This window comes from Anomalospiza imberbis, chromosome 6, assembly GCF_031753505.1.
Source record: "Anomalospiza imberbis isolate Cuckoo-Finch-1a 21T00152 chromosome 6, ASM3175350v1, whole genome shotgun sequence".
Taxonomy (NCBI): Eukaryota; Metazoa; Chordata; class Aves; order Passeriformes; family Viduidae; genus Anomalospiza; species Anomalospiza imberbis.
Window position 1 is genome coordinate 24,368,921 of NC_089686.1, and position 17,206 is coordinate 24,386,126.

At 35.1% G+C, this 17,206-nt stretch overlaps 1 protein-coding gene across 6 annotated transcripts in view; it reads right to left on the reverse strand.

Moving 5' to 3' along the window:
* Positions 1–17,206, reverse strand: part of MIPOL1 (mirror-image polydactyly 1) — a 192,184-nt gene that overhangs the window by 147,974 nt on the left and 27,004 nt on the right. For 2 of the 6 annotated variants that reach the window (XM_068192885.1, XM_068192884.1), the window contains exons 2-3: positions 4,455–4,586; positions 3,109–3,188 (exon numbers count right to left, since the gene is read on the reverse strand). In XM_068192885.1, coding sequence (XP_068048986.1) covers positions 3,109–3,188; positions 4,455–4,459 — 85 coding nt within the window. In that variant the 5' untranslated portion in view covers positions 4,460–4,586. Of the gene's footprint in view, positions 1–3,108; positions 3,189–4,454; positions 4,587–5,130; positions 5,156–7,056; positions 7,103–7,697; positions 7,819–14,210; positions 14,359–17,206 lie in introns of those variants that run through there. The other 4 variants (XM_068192883.1, XM_068192889.1, XM_068192887.1 and 1 more) reach the window with 4 other exon arrangements.

Sequence of the window (17,206 nt, forward strand, 5' to 3'; positions counted from 1 at the left end):
GAAAGCAAACAATTTTGCCATTAAAAAAAAATCAATCTATTAACTTGTCTTAGGATTTGCAAATAAAAATTATACAATGATTTTACTTCTGGAGTCAGCAAAACTCTAATTTTGTTGTCAAAACAGACCAAACGGTACTTAAAACTCTAAAACTTCTCCTAATTTCTGCTGTGTCCTTAAAGCTTGGATGCTCATAAATATGACATAAGCCAAAACATTACAATAGTTAAAGACTCTATAATACAGAAGTATAGCTGCACCTAATTAACATGGTACATGAGTCAAATAAGACAAATTTAACTCCAGCATTTGCACACTCACCTCTTTCCAATCCCGGTAACGCTTCTGGAAAACTGCCATATCAAGTCCTAAACATATATATAAGAAGAGAAACCACCCAGTTTCAGGTTCCCTCTTGTGTTTTCATCGTATTAATGTTTTCATAGTTCTCATCATGTGTGGAAACCCTACTGAAGTAACAACTCTACCCCAATGCAATGTGCTTCCCCACACCCACCATCACTGTAATGCAAAGATATGCACCTATTTGCCAATACAAGTTTATTTTCATAATTGAATACTATTCTAGGCTGTCTAGCTTGGATCCTGAACATTTTTCATTTCTAAGTGGCATAGGCCTCACTGGTCTGCTGCCAATGTTCCTGGTACATTCTCTCAAGTATCCTTAGAGGGAAATGAAAAAAGGCATTAACCTTCTATTAAAAACAGAGAAAGAGTACATTTAAACTAGATACAAACACAAAATAACAAGTCTTGCACACAAACTGTTCTTTAATTCTTCCTAATAGAACAGAACAGTGACAAATTCTTCAATCCACACAGGCATACTATAGTCCAAACAACTCGGAAAGTTAAAAAGAAAATCTCACCTATCAAACACTTCAGATACACTCCTCTTAAACACTACCTTCCTTTCAAGTATTTTATTTTATAACACTGATTAACAGGTTACACATTATCTCACATAACCACCATCAACCTAACACTTCTCTGTATCTGATTTTTCTATTTTTTAAAATTCTCATTGCCTGCCTGAATTTTCATCTAGTCAGATAAATTTAATCTTATATTTGCTTTACCATCCTTATTTGTTGACAAATAATCTCCAATATTTCAGTAGGCTATTAAAAATGTGAATAAACCATTACAGTGTTATTCTAAACCCAGCTTTTAAACTTCAAAGTTACAAGAAAGGAAAATCTAAATACAGTACAGTACCAACTGTACCAAGGAAATATATGAAGATGACAGAGCAAGCAGGACACAAAATAGTACACACCTCAGCATACACATTTACACAGAAAATGAGAAGTGCTTAAGCAATACAATGAGAAAATGCACTAGAATATCTACTAAGTGCACGTATTGAACATTATGTTGCTGAAATTGACCTATTATCTTTATGATAAGTGAATGTAATTTAGCTGTTAATACCCAAATTAAATTCTGAGAAAAAAAAAAATCTCATCCACACCAGTAGGATGACAGATTTACCCATAATCCCTTTTTCTAACTTTCCCAGGAGTAAAAGCATAAAGAATTACATGACCTATTAATGATTATGCTAAAGAAAGGTGTATAAATTTTACTTTTGTTTATATAACAATTTCTATTGGATACATAAAGTGTTAGCTTGAAAGAAACAGCTGTCTAAACAGCACAAAATATTGACCTAATGCATCAGAAAAATAATACAGTAACTCAGTAAACTACTGAGTAACTGAAACTGAAACTCAGTAACTACTCAGTTTTAAAAATATCTCTGAGCAGTAGCAGAACATAATTTCTTGCAATTAGACAGAAAATATTTCACAAAGAATCAGTTTCATTTGCCTACTTTGGAATACTTAACCTTTTGAACCATTCTTAGGGTATGCTGACCCCTAAAGGTCTAAAAATACTAAAACTGATTAAGCCATTATATGTTTAAATTGTCAGAATACAATTCTCCACTAACCTACACCACCATGACTATTTTTGTTTACAGAGTATATGATTCAAAAACTTTTGAACTTCACTCAGTAACAGCTCAAAATTCCATAAATTAAAAGGTGTTTATAAGTAGTTTATTTTACAGTTATATAGGCAGCAATTCCTTTACATATGAAAGAAAAGCATCATCTAAAAAAATGAAGCATTTTTTCTCTCTTCTAAGCAGACTCTCCAGGAGAAACTTGACATTTATTATCCTTTGAGAGAGAATATATAGTATAAAACTAATAAAAATGAAGTGTACAAGAAGCTATGAGGCTCTGATACAGAGGGAAATTTTGATGTTGACACACCTATTCCATTTTGGATTTTTTAACCTACACATATTCACTTACTAGAAAAAATCCACCCTAAAGTCAGGGTGTCTTTTTTATGTCTTTCCCTTTCTTCCTTCTACATGTCACAATCTAGTCACAAGCTACTGAAAATTCTCTTCTACAACGTCAGTCAGTCAGTTAGTAATGTAATGTACTCTCAAATTCAGTGGGGCTTTTTTACCCCTTAGGTTTCTGTCATGAAACATAGAAGAATGTATCTGAGAACAATTATGTCTGGTCAACCAATTAAAAATACAAAAAGATACTTGCATCCTGATGAGGATGAGAACTCCATCAGCTCGGGAAGCTGTAAGTTAACCAAGGTCACCTATATCTCCAAGCCTTACCTTACTGTCTAAATTCACTTGAATTACTAATGAGAAACTCATTAATATTAGTAGATGGCTTAATCATACCCAAGCCAGGTGTGAATAGCCAAGAAAATTACTTTAAGACAGATTTTCAGATTTATTGCTAACAATTAAAAAAAAAGATTGGAAAGTAAGCTGCAATGTACAGACTAAGAATTTAAACAAGTCTTCTGAAAGTTATACAAAAACATTTTCAATAATCCAGAAAATAAAGGTGAAGCTTTATATTCATGTGGCTGCTCTCCTGTTACTCCAAGTTCTTTTAAGGGGCAGTATGTGGTTGTGGTTTTTTTTTTTTCTTTTCTTCCAAAGTCAGTCATATATCAGCAAGAACAAACACACTCCAGTCACTGCCTAGCACTGGTATAACACCTAAGGTTCCTTATTAATATCTTTAAAGTCCCTACCTTTTGACCAGTTCTCCATTTGTTCCTCTGAACTTGTTTGATCTGGCGCTGAGTCCAGTTTTTGCTTGAAGGTTTCAGAGCTAAAATAAAAAAAACTCTAGATAAATAAACTTGAAACAATATAATACACCTATACTTTGCCGTCATTTGACAGGAAATTTACAAAACAAATTATTTTAAATATTTATAACTGCACAATGAAGTCTGCATACTTGAACAGTCAGTGAAAAATTATATTTCTCAGCAAATTTTTTTTTTGTCACTCATCTAATTTTTATAATTGTTTTGTTCAGCTTTCTGTTGCATGTGATATTCTTATTGAAATATTTATTAGTTTGGCTAATTCTTCTAGAGTCTGGTCTTGGAAATACACATTACTGAGCACAGCCCAAATCACACCAAGCAGTCCTGCTACAGACAAGAAGACTGCTCACTTTGGCAGTTATTACAGATAGTGGCATGTGCTTCACTTTACAGCATTCTTTCTCTTCCTTTAATTTCCTAGATAAAATACAGGTAAAGTGGTCTATGACCACTCCAACTCCGAATTCGAAGTTCTTTCTGAACAGTTAAATAATGAGGTCACAATATTTGCATGCATATTGCTTCAGACTATAGTTAATTACACAGTTGCAATATTTCACATAATCAAATATCTTCAAGAAGTAACCCTCAATAAGACTTACAGTAAAATGTTATGTCTACCAGGCATCATTCTGGGTGTTAAAATAAATGCTCTTTTATGTGTTAAAAATTCAATTATACTCTGTACCACACGGAAATCTAAATAAGTTTGTAATCTTGGTAACATAGTAAGCTTACCACAAATTGTATTACTTACTCAGGCACCTTTTTAAAAAATATTGTACATAGGACAATTTTTATCCTTAACTATGCATTGTGCTTATTTTGTATGTTTTCCCTCCTAACATTTTGTTTTGCATTTATTAAAAAGATACATGTGCTTTGAAGATACAGTAACTAGATTATGAAAACACTCAGACAGTTGTCATTGTGCTCAAAAATTTAAGAGATTAAATAAAAAAATTAGGTACATATTTTACAATTCAACCAAGTTATACTGAGACACATATTCTAAATAATAAAACAGCAGGAGAAATTATTTTGGCATACAACACCAAAAAAGCAGATTATTTCATTTTTATATTTAAAATTGCAAAAAAAAATAGTTGGACAAACACTTAAGATTCAACATTAACGCATACACCAAACATTAAAGAAATACATATTTAGCTCATACTTCTTGTTGACTATAAATCTGCACGATAAAAAAAAATGCATAGGACTTGATGTGCTGAGGTCTTAACAAAAAATAAAAAGTTCACCTCATATCGCAGAACACTGAGTCCCTTAAAAGAAACCCTCAAATGAAGCTGTATGCTTCTTCAATTCTGTGTAACTGTGTTGATTTGAAGTTGGCAATCTTTTCCTAAGTTCCTCATTTACTTTTGGATTAGCTGAAAATATAGAGGGTTATTAATATCAAGAAATAGGTTTCTGTCAATGAAGCCATTTCCCTACATATTGCACAAAAAGGTTCATAATAATTGCAGTATTTTAATAAGATATTCATATAGCAAGACATGAAGAAAATATGGTATTTAATAACCTCTGGAGTATTTTAAAACATGTCTTAGGGCCTTAATGTGTCTAGTAATATACTATTTAAAACCATAATTTTATCCCTCCACAATATACAGTCATTCTTCCTCGCCATTTACCCAGCTAATGAATGCCAGCAATTAGTAAAATGTAATCCCATTGCACAATCATTTTAATGCTTTTAGCACTCAGAAAAGTAAACACCAAATTAATACTGCTCAAGCCATATCAGATCCTAGCTGGAAGCAAGCAATTATAGTTCAGCTCCTCAGGTGTAATTAAATGATTGGAATGATTTAGTTCCATAAATGCAAGTTAATTCATAAGCAAGCAACAAATATACTGGGAGTAATTACAAGAAACATTGACAGTCTAAGCAGGGCATGTGCCTTTCTGTACCTGATATAGGAAAATGCTGCCCTCTCCCGGAAATAATAGACTATGGCACAGGAAAAAATTATGACTGAAGTCAAGAGGCTGATTTTACAGACTTTGCCTTCATAGGTGAAATAGGTTCTGTTGACTAATAGGAATTTTCTGGTTTAAACATAAGAGAAAAGTAAAAAAAAAATGGTTGATATCAGATTAAGGTCATCTATTGACCAAAGTAAAATGGGAAGATTTTTGGGGCTCTCTAGGATGTGCCAATTAACTAATTAAAAAAAAAAAAGTTAGGATACAGAACAACAAAATATTCCAGACACTAAGTATTTAAACTGGTTGCTCCGAACAGAAATGCTGCAATAGGTAGCTGACTTGTGCACAACATTTCCTTGTCCTTCAAGATTTACCTTACAGAAGGTACCTTGAATATAATGTATTTTTAGAACCAAAACTTATTGAACTATCATTATTCAGTGAGTGTTAAAAATCAGCATTTCAAAAATGATCAGAAGTGGCCATTAAGGTTTCACACAAGGAATCATCAGAAAAATTGAATACAATTATTATAAATCCCTACTTTCATTTGAAAACAATCTGCTAATAATCAATCTGTGTAATAATGAGAGGAAATTAAAGCTGGAGATTAAAATAAAGTGTACTGGCAGACCAAGAAAAAAATGAAAATACAAAATAAAACCATAACCCAAATGCTTGAGGTAATTTTAAATCTAATTTCCTTATTCACTATTTATTTATCCACCTTGTGCTAGTGTAAAACTACTAGGACACCATGAAAGAAAGTGAAAATAAAAAAGAAAATGTCCCTATCGGTTGAATGTAAAATGCAACAGTCACATAAATTTAATAGTTAAGTACAATAATGAAAGAACTCTAAGACCTAACTGTTTTGCCATCTACAGAAATAAGAAATGCTTCCAAATGCTGCATATAGCAGCATGGGAGAAAAATCACACACTGTGGTCAGTATGTATTTGTTTTCCACACAGAAACTGTAGGAAAGCTGATTCAGAAGCACTTGATCAATGTAAAAAGCCTTAAAACTGTTCTTTGCCAACAGCACTTTGGCATAAAAATATTTATTTTTTCCAGATCTTGTTGTATTTCTAAACAAACCCAAGCTGTACACAAATACCTTTGGTGTTACTTTACCTACTGTGGAAAAGAAAAAAAATATTTTAAGAAGTTGTATTATTAAAAGTTTAAAATGTACTGCACATTTGCTTTGCCCTTTGATGTCACAGTCCTATTTTTCTATTCAAATCTTGTACACTGTAAGTTAATTGCTTTTGGAAGCTACTTATTATTCATGTAAAAATTAATGTGCCAATGTGTTTAAATCCTTTTAAATGACCATTCATGCATCTTTCTTCTTTAAGTACCAATGAAATCTGTCAAAGATATCAGTGCAAGATGGTCTTAGACAAAGTTCTAATATAGATTTTTACTGCTAACATAAGATTTTCATTTTCGTCAACTTTACTTAAATTCCATTAATTTTTTAAGCTGCTTTTAATAAATTCACAAGTAAAAAATTTTAGGCTCCATAGTCTGTCATTTGTGTTCCAGCTGACTTTATGAATATTAATAACAGTGTTATCCTGATTAAATAGGCTTCATATAAAATCCCTGTGAATCCTATAGCTCAGACATCTCATTTTTCCAACTCTTTATGAATTTGGATTCAGACATTAAACTGGAAAAAACCTTAAAAAACAGATTCAATGGTACATTGGTGTACCTTTAAGCAAAAAATTAGCTGTTCTAATGATTCAAATAATTAAAATTGATAGAACCACATATTGAGATTTCAGGCTTTCTGTACACATGCAACATATTTTAACTCTAATGAAAACATCAACACTTCACAGACAAAGGATTAAGAATCTATTATAAAATAATAATACCTGTCCTAATGCTTACCTTAAACAAACAGATGATATAATCTTAAATCTTCATACATGGAGTGCTCATTTGGAGAAGTATTTTCCAAAGAGAAAGAAATTAGTGGATGCTTAATTACATAAGCATACACATGAACTACATGAACATTCTAGTTTACCACAGGAGCCCAGTGAAAAACAGCATTAACTATTAAATGGTTCATACTTCAGGAAAACCAACCTTTTTCTTAAGAATATCTAACTGAAACACACAGGAAATACTAATATTATCCTAGGAGACTCATGCAGTCTCAGTTTCAAACTGGTAACTTCTTTCCATGCTTATATGTTTGAATTATTTACATCTATGACAGAAAAAAATGGAAAATTAAGCTCACTGCACTGCCTTCACTTTTTAATATAGTGCTAACTGGAATGACTGTTTCCTCATCCATTCAGGAAAATATTCTGCAAAAACACCATTAAAATACTTTGCCTTTCAGTACCTTAGAATATGAATGGATTTTAGGAGAAAAAAATCTAAACAAAATAACAGCTTATTCAAAAGTATAGCATACCAATCCTGGTTCTAATTATTCATCAACACAAGCACTTCAGAGGAATTAAATAAAAACAAGAGGTATATGAAAGTAACATATATCTGCAAGATGGAAAGCATACAGTGCTTTACTTGTGCAGTTCCAAATGGCTTTTATTACAGCTGTAGCAGTATTTCCTCTCTCTGAGGCAAAAACCCCAACCTCTTGAGTGTCTGCAGAATAACAAGACACTGTACAAAGGAGCACCCCAAGGTAACTCCAACCCCACAAGAGCACCACAGCAACCCTAACGCCAGTACATTGTCTCCCTGGGCAGGACTGAGAAGTCTTCTGAGCTGGAGTTCAGTTACTGAGTCCCCTCCTCAGGAACAGAAAGACTGCTGTATGGAGACCCAATGACTGCAAACCCCCATTCCTTGGTCTTGCCTTGAGAGAATTTGAAGTCAACCACTGAATCATGGCCTTAGCTGCTGTAACAGGGTGCAAATGTTTGCTGCTCACGACCAAATTCACCTATTCTTCACAAAAAATCCTCCAGCCCTGGAAGAGTTTTTCCACACAGAGGGCTATCCCACCTGCCCCACCTCTGGTGGGACAATAGACCAGTTCCCACTACTACTTGGAACAGCACCAAGCCTGTTTTTGTCTCCGTTAGAGATGCAGTTAACAGTTGCCATTGACAGTGCAGGGATGAAGTACCATATAGTTTATGAAGAGAATGAATTTTAGTATTATTCCTGTAAGATTAATTAGATTGGCAGAATCTTCTAAAATATCCTGAAACGTTTTGCCTCGGGGCACACTAAACCAAAAAAACTAACTTAGGAGGGTACTCTACATAAAAACCAGTTACCTTCTCAAGGCATCTCCCCAGGGAACAAACAGACAGTTTTCTTAGCCCAGGTGGGTGTCAAGTCTTGATTAAATGACACACTCCTCTAAAGAGAGTCACATTTCCTCCCTATCTTAGGAAACTTTTTGCACATCAGGAATCTAAGGCAACTCAAAGTAAGTTAAAGCTAGTTTTGGACAGTTATAAAAACACTAGTCAAAGGAGAATAGAGACAGCCAATTCAAGTATTTTTTACAAGTGGAATAATAGTCACCTGTTAGATACTTAAAAGCTGTGAAATAAAACATACTTTGATTACAGAGATACTTACTGTATTGTATTCTATTACTTACATATGCTTTTAAATACAAGTAGTTCATGCAAATATTCTGTTTCTTTTAAAAAGAATATAAAATATAGACAAGTGGATTAACCTTAAAAATGGATGAATATAGCATGAGTATTATTTCAAATTTATAAAATCTCACGTCGCTAAAAAGACTTCAAGATTTTGGTTAATAAAAGTAACTTCATTATCTGGAAACTTGATAAAAACATTTTCCCAGAGGGCAGAGTGAAGCTGTTATCCCTGGCTTTTCTTCCCTGCTGATTCTTGACCCAAAAGGAGATAAGACATATGCAGTTGGTTTCAACTAACCTATAAATAAAAAAAAGACATGAAGAAACAGGGGGCAGATAATTTTCCTCTGTTGCTGCAGCAGTTTCTTCATATTGTCACTAGAAAATTTGCCTCTGGTGCTTTTAATGATGGCCTACTGTAAGCCAAAGAGCACTTATTGTCTTTGCCATGCTTTTGACAAAGGCACAAGAGGAGGCATAAAAATGTGTAAAACCCGCTGGTTTATAATAGGTTTCACCTATTCCTAAATTAAACTTAGTTGGATAAAGGACAGGTACTTTCCTCTTTATTTTTTCTCCCTAACTTGAACTAAGTGTCTTCTAGGGTCAATTCTCTCTGTGCATCAGGAAATGTTTCTGTGCATATTAGCTCACCAACAGCCCCCTATCTCTTCTGCTCTCTGATATAGTCTCATTTTCACATTAACAATCTTCAGTTGTATTTTACTTACTAAACAATCTTCAGCCTGTCTGTTGTCTTCCCCAGTTTTTAGCTGTCTTTTGTCCTCCAACTCTTTTCTTTTTCCTTAGTTTTGTCTTCTCTTTGACAATACATGCCTTTTACTTTCCCCCTGCTCACCACCTCTTTGAAATGCAAAGAAAACTGTAGAGAATCGTGTCAAAGACTGTCTCCCTTTTTTCGCAGCTTTTCTCATCTTGCTGTGCATTCTGTGACACTCTAACTAACGTTCTTTTCATTCTGGTAATGAAACTATGACATACTTTTATCAGGTGTGAAAAACCAAATCATTTACCCATCCTTCAGTTTTGTTGTAAACTCTTCACTGGCCTTAAAACTCAGTATTATGTATCACATTATATATTGTTATAGACAGCCAGATCTCCATTTCTAAATATTTTACAACCAGATAGTAATTTCCATAGCCTTTACAGATAGGAACAAATATGTGCATTTTGAACTAGCTGTTGTCTTATCTGGAGCCAAAATAATATTTTAGTGGAATCAGCTCTACATTGTGGTAAGGGCTACCTGAGTAGTACACTCTGTTGACAGGATCATAGCAGACAAAGGGAAGTCATTAAACCCCCCTATTTGGCTCATCTGAAGTGTTGTATCCGGTTTGACCAGCTCGTGGATATCCTGAGCTAAGTCCACTAGGTGATTCAAGATGATTAGGGTCTGCAGGACACGAGTTATGAGGAGTTTGCAAGAGTTTGATTAGTTGGTTTTAAGGAGAAAAGGCTAAACAGGGATTTTATTGTGTTTTAGCTGTCTTGTGAGCAAATATAGAGAAGACACAGATCCTTCTGAGAGAGACAAGCTGTAACACAGAAAACTCAGAGTTATGGATAAGAGCGATTTTTTCACAGTCAGGAAGGTCACTGGAACTAGTTGCTTAGAAAGGTTACAGAATCTCTGTAGCCGGATATGGGCAAAACTCATCTGGATATATCAACCAAATCTAACTTTGGAGATTGCCCCATTCTGACCTGGATGATATGCAATTCCTGCCTACCTATTTTGTAATTCTAAAGATTGCAACAAAATAAACCCACCAGAACTAGAATTCCTGTAACAGAAAAAATAGCAGGTTGCTTTCTGCTTTACAAGTTAGGTCAGTAGAGCCCCTGACCAACCAACAGCCAAACAGCAGTGAGACAACCAAAGACCACCCACGTGGCAGACAGGCTAAATGCCAACAGGGAGGAAACAGCGCAACACCAGCATGTGCACAGCATTTTGAGCCCTACTGGTCTTGAGCAACAATTCTCTTCACTTTACTACATGACTGGATTTGGCATTAGGCTAAATGTCAAATATTAGTTTGCACATCATCCTTCACTAAACCAAAAATGGACGAGTGATACAGTTATTTTACTTGTCTTTCTGAAAGCTCTGGCGTCAAGCCCCACAAAATCCATCCTTTCCCCAAACTTGTAAAAATGTCACTGTGACTAAAGAGCTCCAAAGCTAACTATGGAAATTATTCAAGAAACATGAATCTACAGTGCTTATGTTTGCAAAATTAATTGTTCAGTATATTCAGTATACTGAAATTCCCAAATCCCCAAATCATAATTTCTTTTATCACAGAACTAAGTTGCTAGCCCAGATTTTACCAAAAAAGCAAAAATAAAATCACAAAACATTATATGCACATGAAAATGTGAGGTAGTAATTCAGTGCCAAATTCAAAAACCACTAGTATAGCATTAAGCAGAAATTATGTCTTCTGCCAAAAACATTCCAATTGTTTGGCTGCCTTCACAGAAAGAAGTAAGACTGAATAGGGACTCAATGAAGAAAAGCAGCAGAGAAGCAGAGAAACTTGATTCATCCAGCCAACTCACATTTCTCAAGGTACCTTCAAATAGTGCCATTTTTCCTGACAGTAAAAATAAAAAGCATAAAGGCAACAAACAGTGTGGATGTTGGAGCCTGACCAAAAACTATCAGGAACACTGAACATGCAGAGGCCTGTCAGAAATGTGCCAACCTTTCAAGATTCAGTCCTGTACATGGGAACTGAGAGGGGCCAGTTGGTTTCCTGCAGGGAAATACAGACCACCAGTTATGTATCTGTCAGGCTGTTTAAAACAGCACGAAAACACAGATGCGCCTCCACTGCTGTAATAAAGCAGCATATCCAGTGCACTGGTTCTGCCCAAATTATGCAACTGCCCCAATTCTATAGTGTATGCCTCAGCTGCAGAAAGGAATCACATCACCTGAAATTTCACAAGCTAAAAAACTCAGAGAAATAAAATTATGCTGACTCCACATTAGCCCTATTTGTCCTTTACAAGCAAATTAACTATCCTTTTCTTAGATAACTACCTGAAAAGAAAGCTATCCTTCAACTACAAGTGTAATTGCTCCCTTTACCACGCTTGCTCAGCAGTAAAAGCATAGGAACGTAGAGTGTTGCTCAGGTGTGAACACATACATTTTGACTCAATAATTATACAGTCTTGCCTGAACTTCAGATTTTTATTTTTTCTTTTTAAGATTTAGCAAGTAGATCCAGTACATAGTGCCTTCACTGGCTATGACTAGCAACTTCACCCTTTGTAAGCAAGAAGTGGAAGTTACAGAGAAATGGCACACTTCAGGATGCGTCCAAAGAAGAGCAACGAAGCTGGAGAAGGGTCTAGAGCACAAGTCTTATGAGGAACTGCTGGGGGAGCTGTGATGCTTAACCTGGAGAAAAGAAGGCTGAGAGAAGACCTTACTGCTCGCTCCAACCTGAAATGAGGCTGCAGTGAGGCAGGAATTTGTCTCTTCTTACAAGTAACAAGCAATAGGTCAAGAGGAAATGGTCTCAGGTTACATGAGAGAAGGTGTAGATTGGCTATTAGGGAAAATTTCCTCACGGAAAGGTTTGGCAAGATTTGGAACAGGCTGCTCAGGGAAATGGCAGAGTCACCATCCCTGGATGTATTTAAAAGATGTGCAGATGTGGTACTAGGGAATATGGTCTAGTGGTGGTCTTGGCAGTTCTGCATTAATGGCTGGACTTGATGATCTTAAATGTCTTTTCCAACCTAAAGTATCCTATAATTTTACATTTGCTATACTCCAACAACAACATTTCTGAACATTCCTAGCACTTAGGCATTGACTGTGTGCTTTACAACATGCTTAACATGCATGATATATAGCATGCCTTTTGTGCAGTTGCTAATTTAGGTATGATTACTAGGTTAGTGATTTTGGAAAATTAATCCAGATGCTTCCCTGAAATTTATTGAAATATCAAAAGAAATCTGAAAACCAGCACAATTCAAAACAACAAGCTACACATTCAGAAATTATCTTGGACTCCCAGAGAAGAGTAAGATATTCTGAGGTGGGCCAAAACTCAGTGAGAACCAGAGAGGCCCCAGTGAAATAAATCTGTTGAGAATGTCCAGAATTTAAATGTAAGCTGAAGACTGAAGAGGCTAAACCTGCAAACATTCAGCACCATAGCAATTGATGCACTGTTTCCTGATGTTGCACCAGCAATGAAAGGTACAAGATTAAAAGGAGTCACCACAGACTGCGAATCAGTGCCAGTTGAAAATCACAGAAAAACAAGCAAACAACAACAAAAAGAAAAAAATAAAAGGAAAAAAAGAGGCATTAGCTGAAGTTAGATCATCAGTCACAAAACAGATATTTCTGACAGTGGATCAATTTCTCTGCCAAACTTTAAGAAAGCAATGCAAAACAAAATCACATATGAGGCTACCAATCAAACTGCTGCAACTTTTTATGTCAGGGAAAACATCATATTTATCCTTTAACTCTTGTTCAGAAAATATCCAAAACCTTCTCTCAGCTGAAACATACAAAAAATAAGTCAACTTCACCCAGTAGGCAGGAAATTCCTGCTGTGAAAAAAAATCTGTCTAAAATGTTGAAAGTTACAAACAATTGAAAACTTAGGTATGAAAGGTCTTCCAAAGCAAGGTGCAGAACAATTTTAAACACAAGCAGAAATGTCAGAACACACATAATTAAAACTCTGTCATTTCTGCTCCTTTTCAGTCAATGAAATAGTTCAGTTTTGGTTTTTTTTAATTTAGTATTTGAATATATGGATAATTCTCATTCTTCGATCTTTTGATTATTTATGATACGCAACACACAGAATGAAGAAGCTGGACAAATATGTTTTTTAAAAGACCCGAATTTATTCACTGGGTTTTGAAGAAAGTTCTTTTTAAACCCTTAGGAAGCACATTATTCAGCCAAAACCATGAAAGTAATTTACAGTGGAGAAGCCTGAAAGAATTCCTCTGATAATATAAACTACAAAGAGTTTCATATAAGTTGTGGGTTACACAACTGAGAGAAAAACTTCTTAGGGGTTCTGAGTCTTAACATCAGATTATCTCCACGTAGACAAATGGAGAAAAAAATCCTAGAAAAATTCATGACCTAGGATTATCTTGCAATTTTCAGCAAAATTATTCTCTTTGGGTTGCTTTTTTTTTTTTTTTTTTTTTTTTTTTTTTGTAAAAGAAAACAGATGGATATTTTATTCTTTCTTGCAAGTTCATCCTATATTCCAATACCTTGCATTAATTATTCCTTGATTCAACAAGATACAGTCATGTTTTCAATGCCAAAACATCAGAGCTGAGACTGCAGCTGAATATTGGCCCCAGACCAGTTATTCCTGGGTGGAGCAAAGGAGTTCTAAATCCACTTACTAGAGGAAGGAAGAAAAAGCCTTCCTCGGTATCTCTGAAAGCCAGGCTCATTTTGATGGCTACTTTCTCTTGCACATAATTGTGCTGAATATTTTGAGGCTTGTTTGTCAGATGTTGTAGTTATTATGCATTTCACTGCTTGGCATCACTAAAAGATAAGAAGAGATCAAGACTTCATACCTATAGAAGTGTAGATAAAATACAAGATTTTAAAAAAGGGAACATCTAGCCAACAGTTCAAATACTCAGAATAATTCTGAAGATATTCCTGGACATTGTGAAGTTGCAAGATTTGCAGGCTACACAGTTTTATCTTTGCTTTTTACCTTTTCATGCTGAAGGAATACCTGACAAAGTCAGGAATGTGTACTACTAGGGCATCTGTGCCTAATCATAACATTAAGAAAACTCCTAAATAATTTCCTATTTCACAGTGCAACTGAGAGGAAAGAAGAAAGTCTTCTGAAATATTTTTTTAAACTCATTATAAATGAAAGCAACTTTTTTTAGTGTTGTGCTTTCATAACTTCTTGCTGTCAAAGGCAAATCTTAACACGTCCAGACTTAAATGTAAAGAAAAAAAGGAAAGGCATAATTTTTCTGGTATAAGTTATGACCCTTTGACACTACTTTCAGTGGTCTTCAACTTCTTTTAATTTCTTCCAGACTTTAAAGCCACGATATCTAATCAGTTATTTCTGTTCATATTTCTGCTTATCTAAAGAACATATTCAACCGTCTCAGCTCTTCAGCTGGACTGTGCATCTGCTGAGCAGTCTGGTTTGGGAAAGGAGGTGTTGTGAAAAGGTTGCTCTTTTTGCAATAACTTGCTGCCTGCCTGAAAAGAGTTAAGTGAATTCAATTTAATTTACTCACCACACTGAACTTTACTGAGGTGTAAGATTATTTTTGTTTTTTATCAAAGATACTATATATAAACTAAACCTAAGGAATAGGTAGTTCAGTATTTATAAGGTTTTCCACAGTGCTCTCAGGACAGATTGAAAAAACACACCTACACTCAGACATCCATTAACAGACACCTCCCTAAAAACCTGTTTCTCAAGACATTTGAGAAGCCCAGAGACCCCATAATGATCAAACTCATGCTCTGATCACATCTTTCTTTAATCAGATGAGCTAAAGTTTTTTTTCAAAACATTTTTGATAACATCTGATATTTTTAATGAACTTCTTTATAACTGGAGTTTAACATTAATCTGAATTCATTTCTATAGAATGTGGAAAAAAATTTTATTTACAGTATAATTCCTGTATTACTAAACAGTGACACTTTCACACATAATTATATTCTACAGGATTACAGTTTTTAAAAATCCATCACTGGTTTTTATTACATGCGAGATTTTTAAGAGCTGAAGATGTATGGATAAATCTTAATTTCCCCAACCTCTCTAATGACCTGAATGGCTGTATTATTGGAAAGAAAGCGTCATATGTTACACTAAAGGGGTTATCAATAAAGTACCTAGTTTGATTTTTTTTTTTTTTAAGTTGTTGTTAACTTTTAAGGTAAATTTGGATACAACTGGAGGGGAACCTCACTATGAAAGCAGCCTATGTTATTTATAGTAAGTTTTCTCTCTAGTGCAAGACAGTGAATGTTTGCCAAAAGAATTGTACATCCAGGAGGGTTTTTGAAATATGAAAGATACTTTTAAACTATGAAGAGAATTATAATTTTTGCCTAATATTTAGTAACCTTCAGATACTGTAATTCCACTTCAGATCCTGGAAAAACATTCCGGAGACAAATATTAGTCTACCACTGGATAGTGAAGAGGAGGAACAAAATTACATTTCAAGGGGAAACTGTTTTAATTAGAGTTACCTTGTACACCTGCACAGCAGTCACCTTCAGTACATTGTGCAAAGTGCTACACCCCACAACTCTGTTTATTCTTGCTACCATCAAATTCTGAGTCCATAAAGCAAGAAGCTTAAGATTGCTCCCAGGCATATTTAGATCACCCTCCATTTATGCTGCTGTAGTGCAGAAAACTAACTTAAACACCCTTAACTGGTAGACTGTACATGCCACAATAACAGTTTCTGGAAACACCCATGGCACCCTAATCTGTAACCTTTATGACAAAGGAATCCTTCATGGATGCTTCATTCTTTTATATTTCAGGATACATGAACCAACAGGAGGACAGGGTCCATTACTGCCCTTTCACAATTACATTGAATCAGAAATGGCCTCACTATGATCCTGAAAAAAATCCAATTGTATTAAAAAAGGAAGGTGAATCTATTCTCACAGGTAGCTGTATTTCTGTATAGCTCTTTCTGTATCTGTACTTCTGCAGTCTAATCAATTTTCAGCATTTGGAAAGAAAGCCTGATTACTTGGAAGCAGACCTCAGCAATCTCATCACCAGCCCAGCAGATGAAAGCTGCTGAGCTACTGCCTGTGCAGAGGCTTATCAAGCACTATACTAGAACTCCATGGTTGTTAAACCACTCAGCATGCGAAATCATTTACCCTGAATCCTACCTGAGAAACCAAAGACCAGATTCTGACCCTGTAGCACTGGCCCTTCCTTTGCTGAAGCAGAATAAGTTTCAAGCTTATAAAAAACTTACAATTCTGGAAGAAAACAAAAGACCATTTGTAATGCCCACACTTACCTAGAAGAGCTGCTCAGTGACACCAGTTCCTCACCCTACAGATGCAGAGTCACTATTCACTGCCACAACTCTCTGACTTAATCTAACTCGAGTAACAGTGCAAATTCCTGACCTCAGTGACACTGGTACTTTGACAGAAGCCCAAAAAAGCTGGATTCTGTAAAAAGCAACAAGTGCAGAACTCCTTGCTGCCAAATAAAATCAGCTGATGAAGGCATGTTTTGGAAGCCACCACTTGTGAAAAATGTCCAGCTTGATGAAATACTTGTCAGGTCTAGTAACACTTTTTTGTGAAGTGGATGCCATGTCAAGGACTCTGTTTCTTATTGTCTCAGGACTCA